Source organism: Lynx canadensis, chromosome D1, assembly GCF_007474595.2.
Source record: "Lynx canadensis isolate LIC74 chromosome D1, mLynCan4.pri.v2, whole genome shotgun sequence".
NCBI classification, from domain to species: domain Eukaryota; kingdom Metazoa; phylum Chordata; class Mammalia; order Carnivora; family Felidae; genus Lynx; species Lynx canadensis.
Window position 1 is genome coordinate 90,439,325 of NC_044312.2, and position 19,839 is coordinate 90,459,163.

Here is a 19,839-nt window from a genome sequence, read left to right on the forward strand (position 1 = left end):
AATGGCAGTCTAACAGTTTTAGTACTGAAACCATCATGGTGAAGATAAATTCTTGCTGTCACTTGGATGCCAGGAAATAACTACAGTTATGTACTTACAAGCAATGGAAGCTTCCATTTTTAATTCATATGCCAGAGCCACGGTCTGGGAAGTAGAGCTGGGGGAAGAAAAACCCAGGCTGTGTTTTGAATTCCATTTACGAGATCTGAATTTCTAACTTTATGATATTTCGTTATGAGCATGTTTTAGGTCACGAGCATTTCGACATTGTGCCTTTAATCTACTAGGTCTCCTTTATGCCGGTGGTGAAATCATTTTCTTATTTACACTCTGGTATTCACCTGAGATGAATTAGTTCGTGTCTGAAATGTTACCGTTTTGTTAATCTAAAATGTCTCATTGTCAGCTTGCTGTGGAGAGCAGGATTCCACGAGGACTAGTCTTTCATTGAAATGCTGCTATTGTGTCTGTAAAGGTCATTTGCTCTGCTTTTTACCTTTGAAGTAATTTTCAGTTTTATTTGTTCGAAAGAGAGAACACTTGATTTTTGGCCCTGCTCACCTCTCTTGTGATTTACCTGGGGCAGGATGATTTATTTCCAATGAACCTTTCTCTTCTGCTTTCTTTAGTTTCTTCTCTCTGACTCTAGAGTGAAAAGCCCATTATGGTAATAGCCAGACCCAACACCATCATTTGGTTGAGAAGCAAAAGCAATAAAACAAAAACAAAAAACCAGAGTCACTGTTTTGGACTGTCTTGGTAGTAGTATATATCCTGGGAGGGAATCTGGGAACAAAGTCCCTTTTCAAAAACTCCTCAGACCATCCTTTCCCTTTCAGTATAGAGATCTTACTATCGTGCCTATAAAACCCAGGCTAACTTCCAAATTTACTGCTTCTTTCAGATGTCTTTGGGAAAGCACAGTGAACACAAAGACAGTTAGTTGAGACTCAGAAGTTAATGAGAAAAGTGGATTCAGTTGCTTACTTTGAATGCTGTGGAAGGGGGTTCATTGATTCTTAATTGTATTTTTTCAGTGGGTCTCATATACATAACAATGATGTTAATCCTTTTTTAGGTGGACAATTTCCTAGATTTAGAAGATTTGGACATAGATGAAGAGACTCAGCCCCAAATGAGCAAGGGTATGCTTTCTGTTTCCTCTCTCTACTGCTTGACCTCTTTCCAGAAACTACAAATAAGACTTTAGACAGGTTTTTCTTTTCTTTTTTTTCTTTTTTTGGCAATCCCTACCTGCACTTACCCTGACGTAGGGAAAACTACAGTCCTGCAATTTCTTTTTCAATAACAAAGATTTCAGCTGAAAGGTCAAAGCCTGTTGAAGGTTGTAAACTCTTTGGTAAAATGAAATAAAGATGCCCCTACCTGCCCCCACCCCATATGGTTGAGTTTCAGATAATTTTAAGCCATTTGAGTCAAACCCTTATTTCTTAGAAGTACCGTGTAAATTGAATTATTTTTGAGTGATACCAAAGGATCAATTGATCGTAGAAATCATAAAAATAGCGGAATTCATCGTAAAATAAAAACATAAAATCAAAATCTTCACTTTTATAAGTATTTATTAAATATATAAGCCAAACATTTACGACTAAAGATATATTGTAAGTGTTTCTTTCAGGGCGTTTTCCCATTTGGGCTGGGCTGGGAGAGGCTTAATGCTAGTCCATTGATGTTTATGTAGATGAGGCCTTTTTCCTTTCCTGCTTAACATTACTGTGTAAACATAGGTGTCCTTTGTTGCTCAAAAAACCTTCGAAATACATTCAAAATTGGAGTCGTTTGGTTTGGAAATTCCTGTTCCTAATTTAATATGCAAGAATATCTTAAAGTTAATGTTGAATGTTAGGGAAGGGGCAGTTTCTCTGGGGGTTTGGTTGCTGGTGTTGAATTGTTGTTTACAGTCTTTAGGTAATTATAAACATGGATGACAGTGATTATTGTTGGGGAGGGTGATTAATTTATAATCACCTACACATTACAGTGTGGGTGTTGTTAGTTCCGGGGATGGTGACTCTGTGTAAACTGGTTGTATGAAAGTCCCTGCTCTGGCTTCTCTGGTTGCCCAAAATTGAGAGGCTTTGGTAATTGGGAATAATGAACATTTTTATTCTGCTCTGAAACATCATACTACTCCACGGAAGGGAGTGTTTCTCATGCACTCTGTTAACCAGTAGACTTTACAGATTTTTTTCCTTACTTACTTGGTTCAAGTGAGATCAGAGATCTAAAGGAATCATGCTCCAGAGAGAGGTTCTTTTAACTTTAATACCCCAGGCAGCTCTGAATGTCTCTATATAAGCAGCTTAAGGGGTCCGATTGGATCAGAAGGGGTAACTAAGGACTTATCAGGAAGCCAAGTTTGTAGAGAAAACACACTGTTTGGGGGAAGAAGAGATGTTAAAAACGCAGATTCCTGGGTCCTATTCCCAAGACAGAGTCTAATTCAGAAGGTCTTTGGTGATAGCTAGTGCTCTACATTTTAATCATTATCCCAGGGGATTCTGATTCAGTTGTCTGTGGATGACACTTGGGGACAAATGGTTCTAGTTCGCATGTACTACATTTGCAATATAAACTTAATATTCTAGGAAGGCACAAAAGTAGACAGGTTGTGCATTTTTTCCATGCCTCAGATGTCTTGCTTCCTGCCATTAACAAGAATGTATGTATACTGGCATAAACCCACTTAGTCCACACATCTGATTTTGGTGATAGCAGTCTTTCAGATTAGCCTTTTTACCTTTCCCATTATTTTTACATTGTTTTCTTTAAACATTTCTTCAAGTTGTGTTTTTTTCTTTTTATTACCAGAGCTATTTCTTTAAAGAAAATAGCATATAAACATCTCCCTGGTATAGCAGATTTTTCCAGAAATCAGATAACAGGCAGTATTGCATTTGTGTATAAAAGGTTGCTGAGGCTAAACCAGGTCTCAGTGGACTTGAAGGAACTAGTCCCCCCGTCCCATGTGGAAAACAATGTGCAAAGGCCAGACAGAACAGCAACCCAGGCTTCGGTGATCGATTCCAATTTCTGAAAAGACCACCAGGACTTCACAATTTTCATAATGCACAATCTGGGTCATTTGAAAGGAAAAAAAAAAAGTTAGTTTGTGCCAAGGTGAATTTTCGTTTGGGCCTAATTTGTATTACACTTCAGGAATGTGAGCAGAAGGCAGATATTTATATCAGATGGGAAATGTGACATTTGAAATAGGCAAGTTGCTTGTATAATCTTGGCAGCTGAGAGGTTTACTGATTAGATTCTGTTGTTATTGTTTAAGCAACAGATTTGCCCAGGGCAACAAGGAAGAGTTGCGTATTGTTTTTCTACCATTGATTTTATTTGCTCACCTTATTTGCTTTCATAAATATTCTCCAAGATTCAGGAGCATGATTCTTTCCCGGGATTTGGCCTATCATTTTGGCTGCTTGGGAGGAGACGGTGTTTCCGAGGAGCCAACTCGGCGCAGCGGTCTCGAGCTGTTGTCTGAGGGACACATTGGCCACCAAACTTGGTGGCCAGTGTGTCTTTGACATCAAATTAACCCCTTTGCCTCCTTTGAATTTGAGATAGGTGGTTAGTCCTGATGGTTACTGTCACACCCGACTCTTATCCAGAAAAATCGTTATTTGGCACAGGTGTTATTGTGCTGAAGCCTTAAAGCAGGAAGAATCTTTTGGTCTTCTTTCTTTATTTTTTCCCCTCATTTGGTCCAGCCTGTGTTCTGGCTGAGTGCAAGTCGACTGAAGAGAGTCTTTCGAGGTTTTATTCTCAGCATGATGCCGTCTTACACAGGTCTCTTGACCGGTGGGTGTGCTTATGCCAGTGGTTATGTGGGTGAAAAAGGGCAAGTGATTCTTGCTCAAGCATTGGCAGCCTTATCTGATTTTCATTTTCAAGCTCTCTGGTACTCCCAATTCTAAGGAAGGCAGTAGTACCTCTTGAGGCGCGTGTGTGTCTCAGTCAGTTAAACTCTTGCTTTCGTTTATAACTCTTGATTCGTACACTCTGTTTCGGCTCAGGTCATGATCTCCACGGTTCATGGGATCCAGCCCTGCCTTGGGCTCTGTGCTGTCAGTGCGGAGCCTGGTTGGGATTCTCTCTCCTCTCTGCCCCTCCCTGCTCATCGCTCTCTCTCTCTCTTAAAAGTAAATAAACATAAAAAAAAATTCTTCCTTCGCTGCAACTTCAAGCGCTTGTGCAGTCTGTGAATGGCCCTGGGACTCATTCCACAGACATATAACAACTATGACTGGAGCCTGGAATATACATGAAGAAATAAGCAGATCCAGTCTGTCCTCATGTAATTCATTACCAGATGTTAACCAGATAATCACAATGTAGGATTACAAGTTGTTTTAGATCTCATGGGAACATATGGTGGGGTAACTTAAATTTGTCTGTGGGATCAGAGAAAGCTCTCCCAGAGCCTGAGATCTAAAGGATTTGTACCTGTAACTAGATGAGAGGGGTGGGGGGTCAGGATGAGGGGAGGGTGGAAGAGTATAGGAACAGCATAAGGAACAGCATGTGTAAAGGTCCTGAGCTCAGAAAGACATATTTCAGCCAACTTTATAGCTTAGGCATTTTGTTTCTTTATACTTAGGACTGTTAATATCATTCTTTTATTGTTAGAAGACTACTAAAAACACTGAGAGAGAAAAATCCTTGCTTCAAAATGTCTCTCTATCCCTGTTCCTCCAGTTTTTTTTTTCCTGTTCTTCCGATTTTTATATGTGCAAACTTACCTACCTATGAAGGCCCAGCTTGAAAGCCACATCAGCCACAGGGGCAAATCTGCCACCCGATCCTCATGATTGTATGAAGAAACTTCCACTCCATTCCTGAGAAGAGAACAGAATTGGGAAGACATTTCTGCCCTTTCAACATCCTCTACCTTTTTCTCTCCAAGGGAAATGTAAGGCTGTATCTACTTAGAGAGATTGGGAAAACAAACTGTGTATATATGGTTCAGTCCCTTTGTTTCTTCTTTTGGGTTCATGATCTTTGGAAGATGTATGTCTTCTTGTCTGGGTCTTTGCCGTCTTTCTTATAATAGACACAGTAATTTGATGGGGCCCATGCCTATCTTATCCAGTGGTTTTCAGCCTTAGAGACACAATGGAATCACTTTAAAAAAAAAAAAAAGATACTTGGATCCTACCTTTGCAGATTCCTTTTCAGTGGTTTGGTGCATGTCCATTTTAAAGCTTCTCAGTGATTCTCCTGTGCAGTTGAGGCTGACAATTGAGATCCTCCTGTGCATCTCTAGACCTCTGGAGGCACTGCTCTCTGAGGTCCTACTTGAAGGGCTCTAGGGATGTGAAGCCGTTCTTATACTTGGATAGATATGTGTCCGCTGTGTGGACTTTCTGTCAGGTGGAATAGCCTAACGTCTAGACTTGTAGGGAAGCTTGATACATAAGAAGCCCACTTTGTGACTACAGGACAAACGCTATTTTCAAATTCAGCTCTATTGGTTGTAAAGCTCCTATTTTAATCCCCATCTTTTGACTTCTGTATGTATTTCTCTTTTGTTTCTGTACTTAAAGATAGAGGGATATGACCTATTATAACTGTCAAATCCAACCCCACCACAGTGAAATGAGTCTTCCTTCATTGTCCCCACCTTGTCCTTGGATGGGCAGTAATCTTCCTCCTTTTGCACTTCCATTTTATTTATTCTGCATTTTTTTCTCAAAGCAAGTGTTAATGTGTCTCTTGAAAGCAGCGTATGGTTTATATGTATGCATCTACATACATACTATAATTTTGAATTTTAATTGGAAGTGTTTATTTCATTTATACTTAATGTAGTAACTGATATATTTGGCTTTAAATCTAGTACCTTACTATTTTACTTTCTATTTGTCCTGCCAGTTTTATGCATTTTTCCCCTCTCATTTCTGGCCTATTTTGGATTAATCAACTATTATTGTATTATTTCATTGCCCACTATTTTTGCTGGGTTGAAAATTCTAGGGTTGTAATTATTTTCTTTCATTATTTTACAGATGATATTCTATTCTTTTCTGGTGTTAATTGTTGAAACTGTTGAAATCCAGATGTCAATCTTACTGTTGTTCCTTTGAAGATTATGTTTTTCCCCTCATCTAGCTGCTTTTATATTTCTTTCTTTTGTTTTTCAGTAATTTCACTACGACTTGGCATTGTTTTATTTGAATGTATTTTGCTTGGGGTTTGTAGAGATTTTTGTTAAGTACTGGGAAATTCTCAGCTCTTGTCTCTTCAGATATTACTTATGCCTTGAACTTTCCACCGTGTCCCATATATCTGTCTCTTATGGGTTTTTTTCCTGCATTTTCCATCCTTTTTAATTTCCTTTCTTGCTTCAGTTAGAATATTTTCAACTATCTATATTCTAGGTCACTAATTCTTTTTCAAATTGTGTCTATCTTCTGTTAAAGCCATCAATATTTCAGTTATTTTAGGTTAAAAAAAATTTTTTTAAGTTTATTTGTTTTGGGGGAGGGACAGAGAGAGGGGGAGAGAGAGAGAATCCCAAGCAGTCTCCACACCATCAGCACAGAGCCTGATGCAGGGCTCAAACTCATGAACCATGAGATCATGACCTGAGCCAAAACCAAGAGTCAGAGGCTTAACCAACAGAGCCACCCAGGTGCCCCTCAGTTATTTTAGCTTTTAAAAGAGATTTGGAATATCTGTTCTTATAGATTTCAGTTTTGTACTGAAATTCTCCATTTTTGTAATGTATTTGGGGGGAACATAATCAATTGTTTTAAAGTTCGTGTCTTATAAATGCCAATACCTGGAATCTCCTGTGGGTCTGTTTATTTTACTCATTTTCCCTTTTGATCTGGTATCTTTGTATATCTGGTAATTTTTGTTTGAATGCTGAATATTGTATATAAAATATTATGTAGGGTCTGGATGATGTTATCTTTTTCTAGCATAGCTTTTCTTCAACATCTTGCTAGCAATTAGAGTAGTAATAGATTACCTTAATCCAATCTAGGGATAGGATGATATAGGATTGGGTTTAAGGCCTTGTGGGGGCTGCTTTACTTCCAGTGCTTGCTTATTCCTAGGGTGTAGCCCTACAAATAAATCACAGCCCCTCCTGTTTGGAGGCCCTAAACTCTAATTTTATCTTCATTGCACTGTGACTCTGTTGGTAAATTCTGCTAAGCTTCTCAGCATCTTAGCCTCTCTCTCCTTTGCTTTTTGGCTTCTCAGCTTCTGCTTGCAAATCAGTAGAAATGCCATCAGTTGAAAAGCATTTTGGACTGTTGGACTCATTTCTCAGTATGTTCCATCTCTCTAGGATCTTGGCACCTCAAGTCCCAGGCTGCCCTGGTAGCTTGCCAATGCCTTTAAGTAGTTGATTTTTTGGTAACTTATCCAGCTTTTCCAGTGTTATTGGTGGGAGAGTTGGACAGACATTCGTTAGACCAGCAGACCCCTAGGGATGTGGTCTGGGAACTCCTAGGGAAATCCCAAGGTCTGAAGGGCAAATGTGTTGATGTTTGCATGGATGTAGCAAAAGCAGTGTGGGTAAAGATTCTGGTAGCTTATTGAAAGTCAAGGTAGTGGCACAAAACTATACTAGTAGTCATTGTAATCTTCACTGCCATGGATTTGTAGTTCAAATAAATGCTAGTTTCCATTGACAATGTTTTTGATGAAGTGGTAAAAATGATTAGTTTTGCTAAATCTTGATCCTTGACTACACCTTTTTTAGTGTTTTGTGTGCTGAAATAGCAAGTATGCAAAGAGCACTTCTGCATTCTGAAATACAGTCGTTGTCTCATGGAAAAATGCTTGTGTGATTGAGTGTATGCTGAACTAGTTTTTCTCTTTCTTTCATGGAACAACATTTTTACTTCAAAGAATGACAGACAAACTATAGTTCTCAAAAATGAATGAAGTGAGCCTTCAAGAAAAACAACTGGTAGTGTTCATGGCCAATGATAAAATTGGCAATGGATCCAGTGAAAATTCATTTTTGGAAAACTTGTAGCTAGTACTGTGAGCTTGACAGCTTCCCAATATCTAAAGGCTTTTCTGATAAAGTTTGTAATGCTAACTAATGTGATTTTTATACTGTATAATGAAATGTGTCAACATTTGGAAGATCTACATAAACAGTGAACCAATATTTTCCAAATGACCAATTTATGATGTTATAAAATTATGCATAGGAGAAAGATCCATTCAGTGTGTAAGATAGACCAATGAATTTTAATGTAACAGTATGAAAAATTCACTGAAATAGTTTCAGATTGCACACTGAAACTATTTTTAAAAACGTTATCATTTGTCAAGATCTGGTATAGTATCAAAGAAGAATATCCACAATTATATAAAAAGGCTATTAAAGTACTCCTCTCTTTTCCAACTACATATCTGCATGAGACTAGATTTTCTTCATTTACTTCAACAGAAAGAGTGTATTCCAAAATTGAATGCAGAAGCGAATATAAAAAACGTAGTTTTTTTTTTCTCTTAAGACAGACATTTACAAATTTTGAAATTGTAAAACAATGCTTTCTTTCCCACTATTTTCCTTATTTTTGGAAAAGAGATTTTTCATAAAAATATTTATTTTACTATGTAATAGTATTATTGTTACTAATTCAATAAGTATGTATAAATTTGTCAGTTTTAATTTCTAATATGGTGAATGTTGATAAGATCTAACCCACATAAACAAAACAGCTCTTTGGGGTCTTCAAAAATGTTTAAGAACAAGAACCAGTGAGATGGACTATCATAGCCGAAAACTATGTGCTGAAAGCAGTTCTTATCTATATTCTCTTTGATCTGGGGGTTGCCCAAATTTTCAGAAAATTTTGGCCATTTCTACATGGCAACAAAGGAACAAATTGGTTAATTCTTATGAATATGCCAGGCAGGGGAGCCTGGGTGGCTCAGTCAGTTAAGCGTCCACTCTCTCTCCAAAAACAAATAAATAACTTAAAAAATATATATATGCCAGGCAGATTGAAAATTATCTAAATGATCAGATGTCAGGTAAATTGCTTAATTTTAAAAAAAAATTTTAAGTTATTTATTTATTTTGAGAGAGAGATAGAGAGAGAGTGAGCATGAGTGGGGGCAGGGGCAGAGAGAGAGGGAGAGAATTTGTCAGTGTAGAGCCTAACGTGGGGCTTTGAACCCATGAACTGTGAGATCATGACCTGAGCTGAAATCAAGAGTCAGATGCTTAACTGAGCCACTTAGGTGTCCCTAGATTGCTTACTTTTTAATGTTGTACTAGACTATGTGATTATAGTTTTTGAATTGTGATTATTGGCTTAATATGGAAGGACACATGGCATCAACACACAGTTTGTACATGTTGAAATTCTTATCATTTAGTTGAGAAAGAAGATATTGGAATGTTTTCAACCCGTCTTGCCCTATGACATCGAGATTTGCTTTTGAGAGATGCCTTGATTCTACAATGCACGTGAGCCAAGATGGTGGTATTTAGTGAAGATGAAAACAAGGCCTTTGGTTGTTTCAGAAACAACCATTAATAAGATCAGATTAAGTTTCACGAAGCATTTCAGTTTTAGAGAGTGAGAACTTCAGAAATTCCATTTCCTCCCATCAATGAATACAATCATTTTCCCCCCAAGAGAATGTAACTTACCTATGATTTTAAAATGGCTGAAAGATAAGATAGCCTTCTTAAAATATGCCTTACCAGACTATTTCTGTATGTATTAGTTTCATTCTTCTATAAATCTGTCCTCTTTAGGGTTAAAGCTGTTCAATTTTGTCCTTAATTATTCTCGGATTGATTTATGTATGAAAATCTTACCCCTCTAATAAAATTTATTTTTTGTGGGGAAGGATTATATACAGTTTACATCATCCACAGTGTCCTATTGGTAGACAGACTCTTGATATTTTCTGTTCAGTTTAAAAGTCGAGATGCAGGGAATTCATTTCCTATCTCAAGTATTTGTTGAGAATTTGCTATGTGTAAGGTGCTGTGTTAGGCATCAGTGAATATGCATTTGTGCATTTTCGGAGGAAACCGAACCTTATTGTTTTGAGAGAATTGTTTCCATGGCAGTAGAATCTTTATGAAAGAAACCATTTTTGTTGAAATCCTATTTTCTCTGCGAACATATTAGGAAGGCAAAGAGTTTCAGCATAGGAATTAGAGAGTTGTCTTCCTTGGCGCATAATATTGTCAATCAGATTTTAAATAGCTCCGAAAACAGAATTGATTTTGATTCACATTTGAACTGATGTTTGCGCTGGCAGCCAGTGGGTCTGGTAGTTACTGGTTTTCACATTAAGAGGCCTGAACCTTTCTCTGCTTGCCTTTGTTGTTGGCAGGCCCTGACCAGCCTTGTATCCATCGTAGGCAGTTCCACCAGGGAGATCAATGCGGGGAGCTGGCTTTGAGCTCATAAATGGATATATTAGAAAGCCAATCTTTCCATCAACCTGATTGAGTTTAAAAATGCTTCTTCTCCGGGTATAAAATGTTTCAATGTAACCATGCTAATGTGCTATAGTAGTGACATTTCTTGGCTCTGAGTTTGGACGTATCATCTGATAGACTTAAATAATTTATGTAATGAAAATGCTTGCTTAGAAGAAGTTCACCATGTGACATAGCGGGCTAAGAGTCTGGGCTGTGCTGCCAGACTGTCCAGCTCTGACACTTTCTAGCTGTGGCACCTTGAATGAGGTTACTCTCAGTGCTTGAAGCCCATTGCCTGGAAAACAGGAAGTAATAGCACTGTTGGGAAGATTAGCTGAATTAATGCATATGAAATGTCACTTCATATAAGTGTTGGCTATTACTGTTGTTTTTATTTCTGCTAATTAATTAGGTCCTATTTTAAGGTTCCCGTAATTCATCATAGCAAAGCTACCTTCTTCACCATACCCCTACCCACACGCGTTCAGTTTCTAGGCTGTGTTCTGTTGCTGGAGTCCTAAGAACTTTGTAGTTACACGTTTTGTGAAGGTGATATCTGCAGTGGTGAGAGATGTATTTCAAATAAGTTTCGGTTTTTGAATATTAATACCTGCTTGATTGTCTCCCTATACGTGCTGCCATTGGCAACAGCCACGGCATGCCTGTTGTTAATTAATCACTTCCACTGAGAACTTAATTAGTGTCTTCATTAGGATCATCATGGAGTAGCAGGCAGCGTCATCCTGAGCCAGCTGCAAGTTATTGGCTAGCTCCAGCAGCCCTTCTGGTCCTATGAAAGCTTACACTGACCAGGAGGCCTGGTGTGCTTCCCTTTTGTGTGTGTGTGTGTCCTCTTTAGAGAAAGTTGTGGAAGATCTGACCATGATGCATCCATGTTCTGTCACACATGCAAAAATAAGGCAACATACCCACTTACAACGTATAGATCAAAAAACCCAGATTGGTTATTGAATTCTTGTCATGGTGCTGAACAAGCTGGAAACAAGTTGTTGTTGTTTGCAATGTCGAAAATCAGACCATGAATCCTGTCTATGACAGAGTGTTTCATTTTTCTGCTGAAAGTCAAAACTCTTTCCTTCTGGCATCATTGTTTTTTTTAATACACACAGAGTCTGAAATATTGCCAGAGTGTTATGGGATGAAATCAGCCCTCCCATTTCCTGTCTCTCCATCCCTTAGGAAAATACAGGGAAATGAGGCAAAGGTAGGCATCTTCTTGCCTTACTTTTCTGCAGAGATAGAGTCTGGGTTGGGGGTGAGAGGCATGAATAAGTCACCCTATAAACGATACTTCTCCCAGAACTTTCGGATGGAATGTAACTTTGGGACAATAAGATAAAAATAAATGCACCAATGACTCCTATTTAATGGAAAACAGAATCCCTTGGGTCAGTCCCCAAATGAGCACAAGCATTGTGAAATGAATGACTTTACTTGAGCATTTCTGCTTCATTCTTTGGCTATTGTAGGCTTCTAGGTAATTTAGGTCAATTGTAAACGTGGTGAAATATTTTGTATCTCACAGATTTGCTGCTGCTTCCAGGAGAAGTGGAGGAGGACGTCCACACACCTGTTCCACCTTACATTCCTTCCGTGGCCCAGCCCTTCACCCCTGAGGTCGAGCTGGTGCCCACTGGGAGAGGGGCACACAAAGAAATGGAAGAGGTACCCCACGGGGAGTTCAATCGGTTTTGAAATTGCCTTGAGTTTGTAACTCGTCCTTTCAGAGAAATACTGCTATATCTGTGTGCCTTTTAATTTTCTTAGATTTGGAAAAATTTTAAATTCAAGTTGCTTAATTGCAATCACTCTGAGTGCCATCTGTTTCTAATGGGTGTATTTCTTTTTAAACATGGGAGCAGAGTGCCTGGGTGGCTCAGTAGGTTGATCCTCCGACTTCAGCTCAGGTGGTGATCTAGAGGCTCGTGGGTTTGAGTCCTGCATTGGGCTGTGTGCTGACAGCTCAGAGCCTGGATCCTGCTTTGGATTCTATGTCTCCCTCTCTGTCCTTCCCCTGTTTGCATTCTGTCTGTCTCTCTCTTACAAATAAATAAACATTAGAAAAAATTAAAAATTACTGAGAGCTATTATGTTTTATGTGGAAACTATTTTTATTTCATGATGTGTGTCGTGCTGTAGGACAGTGTTACCTGGGGGAGGCGGTTATGCAATAGATTCTCTCTTTTTTGTTCTGGACTGGCCATTTTCTTTTTATTCTTGTTTCCAACGTCCTGTAAACATCTGGTGGTCATTAAGGTAAGGCCAAGCTGTTGTCACAGAGAATCCCAACAATAATGCAGTGGCTGAAAAGAGATAGAACTTTGTCTCTCATACAACAGCCTATGGAAAACCTTTAAAGTGAGCATTTGGCACTGTTCCCTGGGGCCATCAGGGGCCCAGTTTCCTTCTCTCTGGATCCCCACTATGCCTTAGGACATTGTCATATTCCCCTGGCCACCGTTAGTTACATGTTCCTATCGAGCACAGGGGGTGTTGGGAAGGGTCATCCAGTCATGTCCTTCACAATCAGGGAGAATGACGTCCCTGCCACATGTCTCTCCCACTTGTACATCTAGAAAGTCGTCTTTTGTCATCCTTTGCAACTCTTCTGTATATACGTTACAAACATGCACTAACCAAGGCTGCCGGTGATGTTGGGTAAGGACCTTTATCACCCTGTTTACTCCAGCATCAAAGAGTATCAGGTACAAGAAGCTGTGAGGGCTCTTTATTATTGCTTCCTAATAAAACCCCTAGGGATTGATTATTTGATCATTCAGTTACTACTAGTCTTGTCACCTGAAGATATTCTGTTATGGAAGCAGTCGTTCAGTCAAAGGTAGTCCACACATTTCAATTTTAAATTGCCTCTTTCTCATGGAACTTTAGTTTACTGACAGCACAAAAGTGTGTCTAGGATGCTTGCAGGCTTATATTAAACCCCCAAATTGGTACCAGATAAACTGGTAGGAACAGCCACTTTTCAATGTGCTTTTTGGATTACAGATTGCTTTCTCTGAGTAATAAGAAATAAAATTGCAATGTTATTTCTGGCAGGAATCAGTTTCTTTTAAAGACTTGTTCACACTCTTGACTTCAGTTGTGACCATACAAATGACTGGACCAGCCAGTGGTCACGGCACCTAGTGCCGTAGAGGAATTGTTATAAAATTGTTTCAGTTGATAGGTTACAGAAACGGAATGATTCCTAGAATCTATCAAATAGCCAGTAAAAATGCAAGTTAAAACCTTGTACATGATTGTATCTTTAAAAGGAATATAGATTTCTTCCCAGAAAATGTGAACATTTTTTAAATGTTGGAATCAAAATGCTGTGAACAATTTCTGTGTGGCAAACTTCTGAAACGTAGATGAAGAACTTTTGCTGTTTTTCAAATATCTGGAATATCTTGGTTGGGATTTTTATTTCTAACCACTATTTGTTAGAGAAACTTTTCAGAACTGTCTAGAATCATAATGCTGTATCAACTGTACCTTGGTTTAACAGTCTTAATCTTATTTTAAGGCACCTACTTCCAGAAAAGATCATAAGAATCATTTTCTAGCAAATATGTCTTGTAAGGACCTACCAAGGGACTACTGTGGGCCCGAGATGATAGCTGCTTTCTGTAACTTCAGTCTCAAAAGACGGAAGTGTAGCCTGGATGTCTTGACTTCCTCTTAGTTGCCGAAGAAGAGGCCACAAATTACCAGGTTTTACACATACGCATCTCCCCCTTCGAGTCAAACATTTTCCAAGAACCTTCTATATTCTATTTGTGAATACCTTCTTGCCTTAGTTATTCTGTTTTGATGAATTTTGGACAGCTTTATAGATGAAAAAAAAATCCACATTAGGAAGATGAAAAATTGTGTATTGTTCCTCATAGAAGAAACTTTTGTAGTATTTCAACGGGAGATCTCCTGTTTTTCTAGTGCATAATGAGACTCTAAATTTTTTCACCTATAAAGACGGTTTATTTACTATATTACTTCGTAAGATAGCCTACAGCTAAATGCTGCTCTTATTGATTTGAGCATTAGTCCTGTTTTCTTTAATTTGCCTGTGTGGTAATCTGAATGAAAATGATTCCTCCTATAACAGGGTCTCTCTTAGAATAAGTCACATGAGCAATTGTAAGGAAACTAGCTGTTTTCTAACAGTGTGCAAATTCTATTCCCTGAGAGGCTACAAAAAAGATTTCAATTAGATTTGAAATGAGACCCCTCAAATCCACATATTTCTCTCAGCTCCTTAGGCAAAAATAACAAGTTAATAACTTAATTCGCAGTTGTTTTCTTTTTAGTAGCAGGGGATTTGGTTTTCCATTGCACAAATTATTCTCTTTGAAATAAATCAGAATTTCAGTTTGTAATCCAAAAACCATGGAGTCTTACAGCTTAGAACCCTGAAATGAACCTAACCTGAAGGAAGAGAATTCCCAGTGTGTGCCACAGTAGCCAAGAGCTGAAATACATAAATAGAATTGCAACCTTTACTGTATTAGAAAAAAAATTTTTTTTAATGTTTATTTTTGAGACAGAGAGAGACAGTATGAACAGGGAGGGGCAGAGAGGAGAGGGAGACACAGAACCCCAAAGCAGCCTCCAGGCTCCCAGCTGTCAGCACAGACAGCACAGACAGCCCCCGACGGGGGCTCGAACTCACAGACCGTGAGATCGTGACCTGAGCCGAAGTCGGACGCTTAACCGACTGAGCCACCCAGGCGCCCCCCTACTGTATTTTAAAAGCTGCCATTTAGAAGATCACAGTGATGTCTTCTGAATTGCAGTATACATCTGCTTTGAATTACATATGTGACCCTCGTCCTGGAGAACTTTGAATTCACTGATGTGTGTCTTCGTAAGCTTACTTTCATTAAAAAGCAAAAAGGTAGAAACTAGTGCCGAGTTCAGTGCTATGCATACGGTAGACACGCAATAAGTGTTGAATGAACAAATAAATAAACAAAAAACCTCACTACCTACCGAGAGTGTTTTTTTCTGGTGTGGTAACATGGTAGGGCCCTTCTCTCTTTTCTTCTCTATTGGTTCATTCTCCTCAACATGTAAACGTGTTCAAGTCTCTCGCATCCTTAATGGAATGAAATGAAACAAAGGAAAAGAAAAAACAGCCTTCTCTTTACCTCAGGCCCTCTTTGGCTACGGTCTGTTCTCCCATTCTCACCTAGACTTGAGAAACTATTAGCCTAGCCGCTTCCTTTCCCGTCATGCCTCATTCAGTCTACCACAGAGTGTCCTTGCTCCAGCACCTGCTGGAGTGTATTCAGAATAAAGGTCCCAATTACTCTCTAACTGCCAGATCCCAATGGACACTTCCCAGCTTTATTTTAATCGACCTCTCTACTGGGCTTCTCACTCCACTGTGCTGGGCCCTTGTGGTCCTTCTGGTTCTCCCCTCACTGCTCTCCGCAGATGCTCTGTGCATTTCTGTTTGTTCTTTCCCCGCCTCCATTGGGGGTTTCCCTGCATCCATCCCTGATGAGTTGGTGTTGCTCAGGGTTCTGTGCCAAACCTCTTCCCACTTACATACTTGAATCCATTTATCTCTAGGCTACTACCTTCTATGCTTGTGTCTCCAAATGTGTATCTCCAGCCTCAGACCTTTTTCTGAGCTTCAGGTTTCTGTTTTCAGTTGCCTGTTGTTATCTCTATCTGGATTCCTTTAGGTGCCTTCAAATCAGCACGTTAGAACAGCTTACCTTTCTTACCTGCTTTCTCCTTGCGTTCATCCCCTCCTTCCCTTTCCCTATCCAGATCAGTTATCAAGTGCTGCCAGTTTTACTTTCTGATATTTTCACATCTCGCTCTCAGCTTCCTGTTCTCATTATCTCTTGCCTGGACTGCTTCAGCAGGCTCCTAACTGGCCTCCTTGACTCCAGATCTACCCTTTGTAATTTCAAAGTAACCTATCTAGATATAACCTCCCAAGAGGGCCGGGCATCTTTCTGTTTTGTGCAGACCTATCTGTCCAGCACTGTCTCATTATAGGTGCTCAGTTAAAATTTGAATGCATGAAGGAATTTATCTGAAATGCATAGATGACCAAGTATCTACTTTGCTTCCAAAAAGTCCTTCAGTGACTTCATCATCTCTAGGATAAACAGCATATTAGACCATCATGATCTGGCACCACCTTTGTCGCTCGCTTCTCTCTACCTTAACATTAACACTTAACTACTTGCAGAGCCTCACATGTGAAACTTTGTATCTTATTTCCTTGGCCTGTTCCCTAGAACTCTCCTTATCTGCAAAGTTCTTCCCTCAACCTTGTTAACTGATAATGACGCTTTAAGATTCTGTTTAGATATCACCTCTGCCAGGAAGCCGTCTCTGATTCTTTCCCGTTGCCTTCCAGTCTGCACTGGGTTAGGTATCCCTTCTCTGTTCCCAATACTCCCTAACTATGTGATTTGTACTTACTGTATTTTACTGTACTAACTTGTTCATATGTCTATCTCCTTTCTCTGTGCTTTCGTACAAGTCTTCATCTTTGTATCCTCAGCACCGAGCACAAAGCCTAGAATTTAATAGGAACATAGTGTTTGTGGAAAGAATGGAAAATATCTGAATGACTACGGGAGGCTCATCCTCTGACGTTTTTGAATCAGGGATATACTGGCCACATTACAGTGATATCCCCAAATCGTTTAAAATGTCTGGAGTATCATCACATTTTGGCATTGCAAATATGAAATTATTCTATTCTTTTTTAAAACAATTATTGATATTCTTGGTTTCTTGCTTTTGTATTTCAGCATTTAACTGATTGCCTAGGGAATTAATCTAACAACAGCTACCATTAATAATTCAGCTTCCAGGTGAAGAAATTTATATTTTTAAGTATGCTTTTATAGCTTTAAGCGTATTATGAATGAATAATTCTTGCCTTGGCATCAAATTTATTGACTAGCTAAAAACTTTATTCTTTGTTCTTGTTTTGGCTAGTACCAAATGATTGATGAAAAGACTCATGCTCCATGACAGAAAAAAATTTGTGTATTAAAAAAAAAAAAAAAACAAACCTTAAAGGAAAATAAGATTTTCCCACTTAAGGATAAACTTCTACATCTCCAGTACTGTAATGTTGGATATTACGGCTGTAAGATATGTTGGGACCTTAGGGAATAGGGAGGTGATGGGTTAGACCATATGTAGATCTAAGTTGGCTATGGGAGTGAGCCCTTATCAGAGTCTAGATGTCCACCATGTGAACTTACTCTGTCTGGGTTGCTAATACAAGGTGGGTCATGAGTGGGGTGATGAGTAGGGAGGCAAGTAGGATTTTTCAGAGAGTGGCAATACTCAGCTGAGGGTAAGGTAAGCTTCAGCACTTCCCCTCTGTGCTTCTCTAACCTTTTTTGCATTGCTCTGTTGGAGAGCATGGCACATGATGTTGAAATCATTCATTTACTTCTGTCTTCTCCCTGAAGTTAGGAAACTTTGTGGACACAGGTTTTGCTGTTTTCATCCTGTGTTCTCCATATCTAATACATATTACACATTCAATAAATGTTTATGGAGTGAGCAACTCAAGGGGAGTGGGGTGGGAACATGAGAGTTGTTTATGTGTTATGTAGGGGGAATGTGAGGAGTGTGGTCCGGCATCACTGGGATTTTAGCACGGCAAAAGGATTTGTCTTCTTTGAAACCGCATTCCAGCCTCGAGGGGAGGTGGGTGAAGACAAAGCAACCTTTAATCTAGTGAGAGTGGCCAGTAAGGTCTAGGTAGGTTTTAGAGACCAGAGTGGGGGTGGAGGTTTCAAATTCCCAGAGGTGTAGGCCCATATGGGTACTTGCAGCCTGAAACTTGGTGGACAAGTAGGTGCCAGGGCTTTAACCGGGCATGAAAGGGCAGCAAGAATCCCGTCAGACTGGATACATGGTAGAGATGGGGTTCCTCCTCGTCCTCTCCCAGGATCTTTTGGAATCAGCTCAGGACGCAATGTGGCCAGGCCTGCCAGCCCCAGTGCTCACTGCTGAGTAGAAGTAGAAATGACAGGGATGCTGATGTTCAGGAAATGAACATATTGTAGCATTGTTTGTTCATACGTTTCCTCATTTGAGATGTTCTTAACAATATTATCACTCTGTCGCTTTAACTTAACCTTAGAAACTGACCAAAATGGACAGATCCACTTACGCCGCAGACTCACGGGTTTCCTGTGTACAGCCACTCTCTTAAAGGCAGTCATGGTGTTACATGGAGCCTTGAATGTGTTTTTGATGATAAGCTCTGAGAATTGCTTAGCTTATTTAGAAAACTTCTTTTCTTCCAAAGAGCTATGTATGACTTGGCTTAGTGAAAAGCTCAAGGTTAATTCTTGCTGGTATTTTTGTTGAAAAGGTAAAGATTTAGCGAAAGCAGATTGCCCTGGATTCAAATCTTGCTTCTCTCCCTTACTAATTGTGTAGCCTTGGGCAAGTGGCTTAATCTTTTAGAGCTTCAGAAGATGGCTTATTTGAAGATTACTGCTAATGCCCACACCGTTCCTGGTACTGGGGCTGGCACGTGGTGGGAACTCACTCAGCAGCAGCTCCCATCATTACTTTTGTCAGGAGAGCATGCAGACACTTTGAAATGAGGAGGAAGTGAACAAGCCTCTGAAATTTGTTCTCTTGCTGGTTTTACTGAGAAAGGATGGTAGATGGCTATGTGATTGCTGTGAGCACCGCACCCCTAACCCCGAGACGCAGCTTGCCAAATAGATGGGGGATGGCCACTTTTCATGCTTTTTATTTCACCTTTAATAACAGCACATAGCTTCTCAGCTACGTGCTCTATTTTCAAGAACATTGCAAAATCCACTCAATGAGATAATTTTGAATGCAAGAATATTTAAAGCTGATTATAGCTTCAGGGCATTTTTTTTTTCATTCTTCCATAAACCATGGTTTTCAATTATTTTAGTATCACCATACATATTACACCACAGAGGTGCTAGATAATTTCATTGTATCACACACCATTTGCTTTTGGAGAGTCTCTTTAAGGGGTGATACAATGTGATTTAAGGTATTCTCTTTTTGTTTATTGGAAAATATGCTTCTTTATCTACCTTCCTCTAGGAAGTCTTTAAAACTCACAGATTATGAATAAATAGGTGCAAAATTATTACATCGCTTTGCAGCTACTCTGACTTGTAGATAAATTATGCAAAAGTTTAAAAATTCTTAGTAGGAAATTGGGGCGCCTGGGTGGCTCAGTCGGTTAAGCGTCTGACTTTGGCTCAGGTCATGATCTCCCAATTTGTGAATTCGAGCCCCACATCGGGCTCTGTGCCGACAGCTCAGAGCCTGGAGTCTGCTTTGGATTCTGTGCCTCCCTCCCTCTCTCTCTC

The 19,839-nt window shown here is 39.4% G+C and overlaps 1 protein-coding gene across 2 annotated transcripts in view; it reads left to right on the forward strand.

Moving 5' to 3' along the window:
- The window catches only part of IFTAP (intraflagellar transport associated protein), a 65,682-nt gene that overhangs the window by 44,762 nt on the left and 1,081 nt on the right, over positions 1-19,839 (forward strand). For both annotated transcript variants that reach the window (XM_030333577.1, XM_030333578.1), the window contains exons 5-6: positions 1,079-1,145; positions 12,003-12,142. In XM_030333577.1, coding sequence (XP_030189437.1) covers positions 1,079-1,145; positions 12,003-12,142 — 207 coding nt within the window. The remainder of the gene's footprint in view (positions 1-1,078; positions 1,146-12,002; positions 12,143-19,839) is intronic.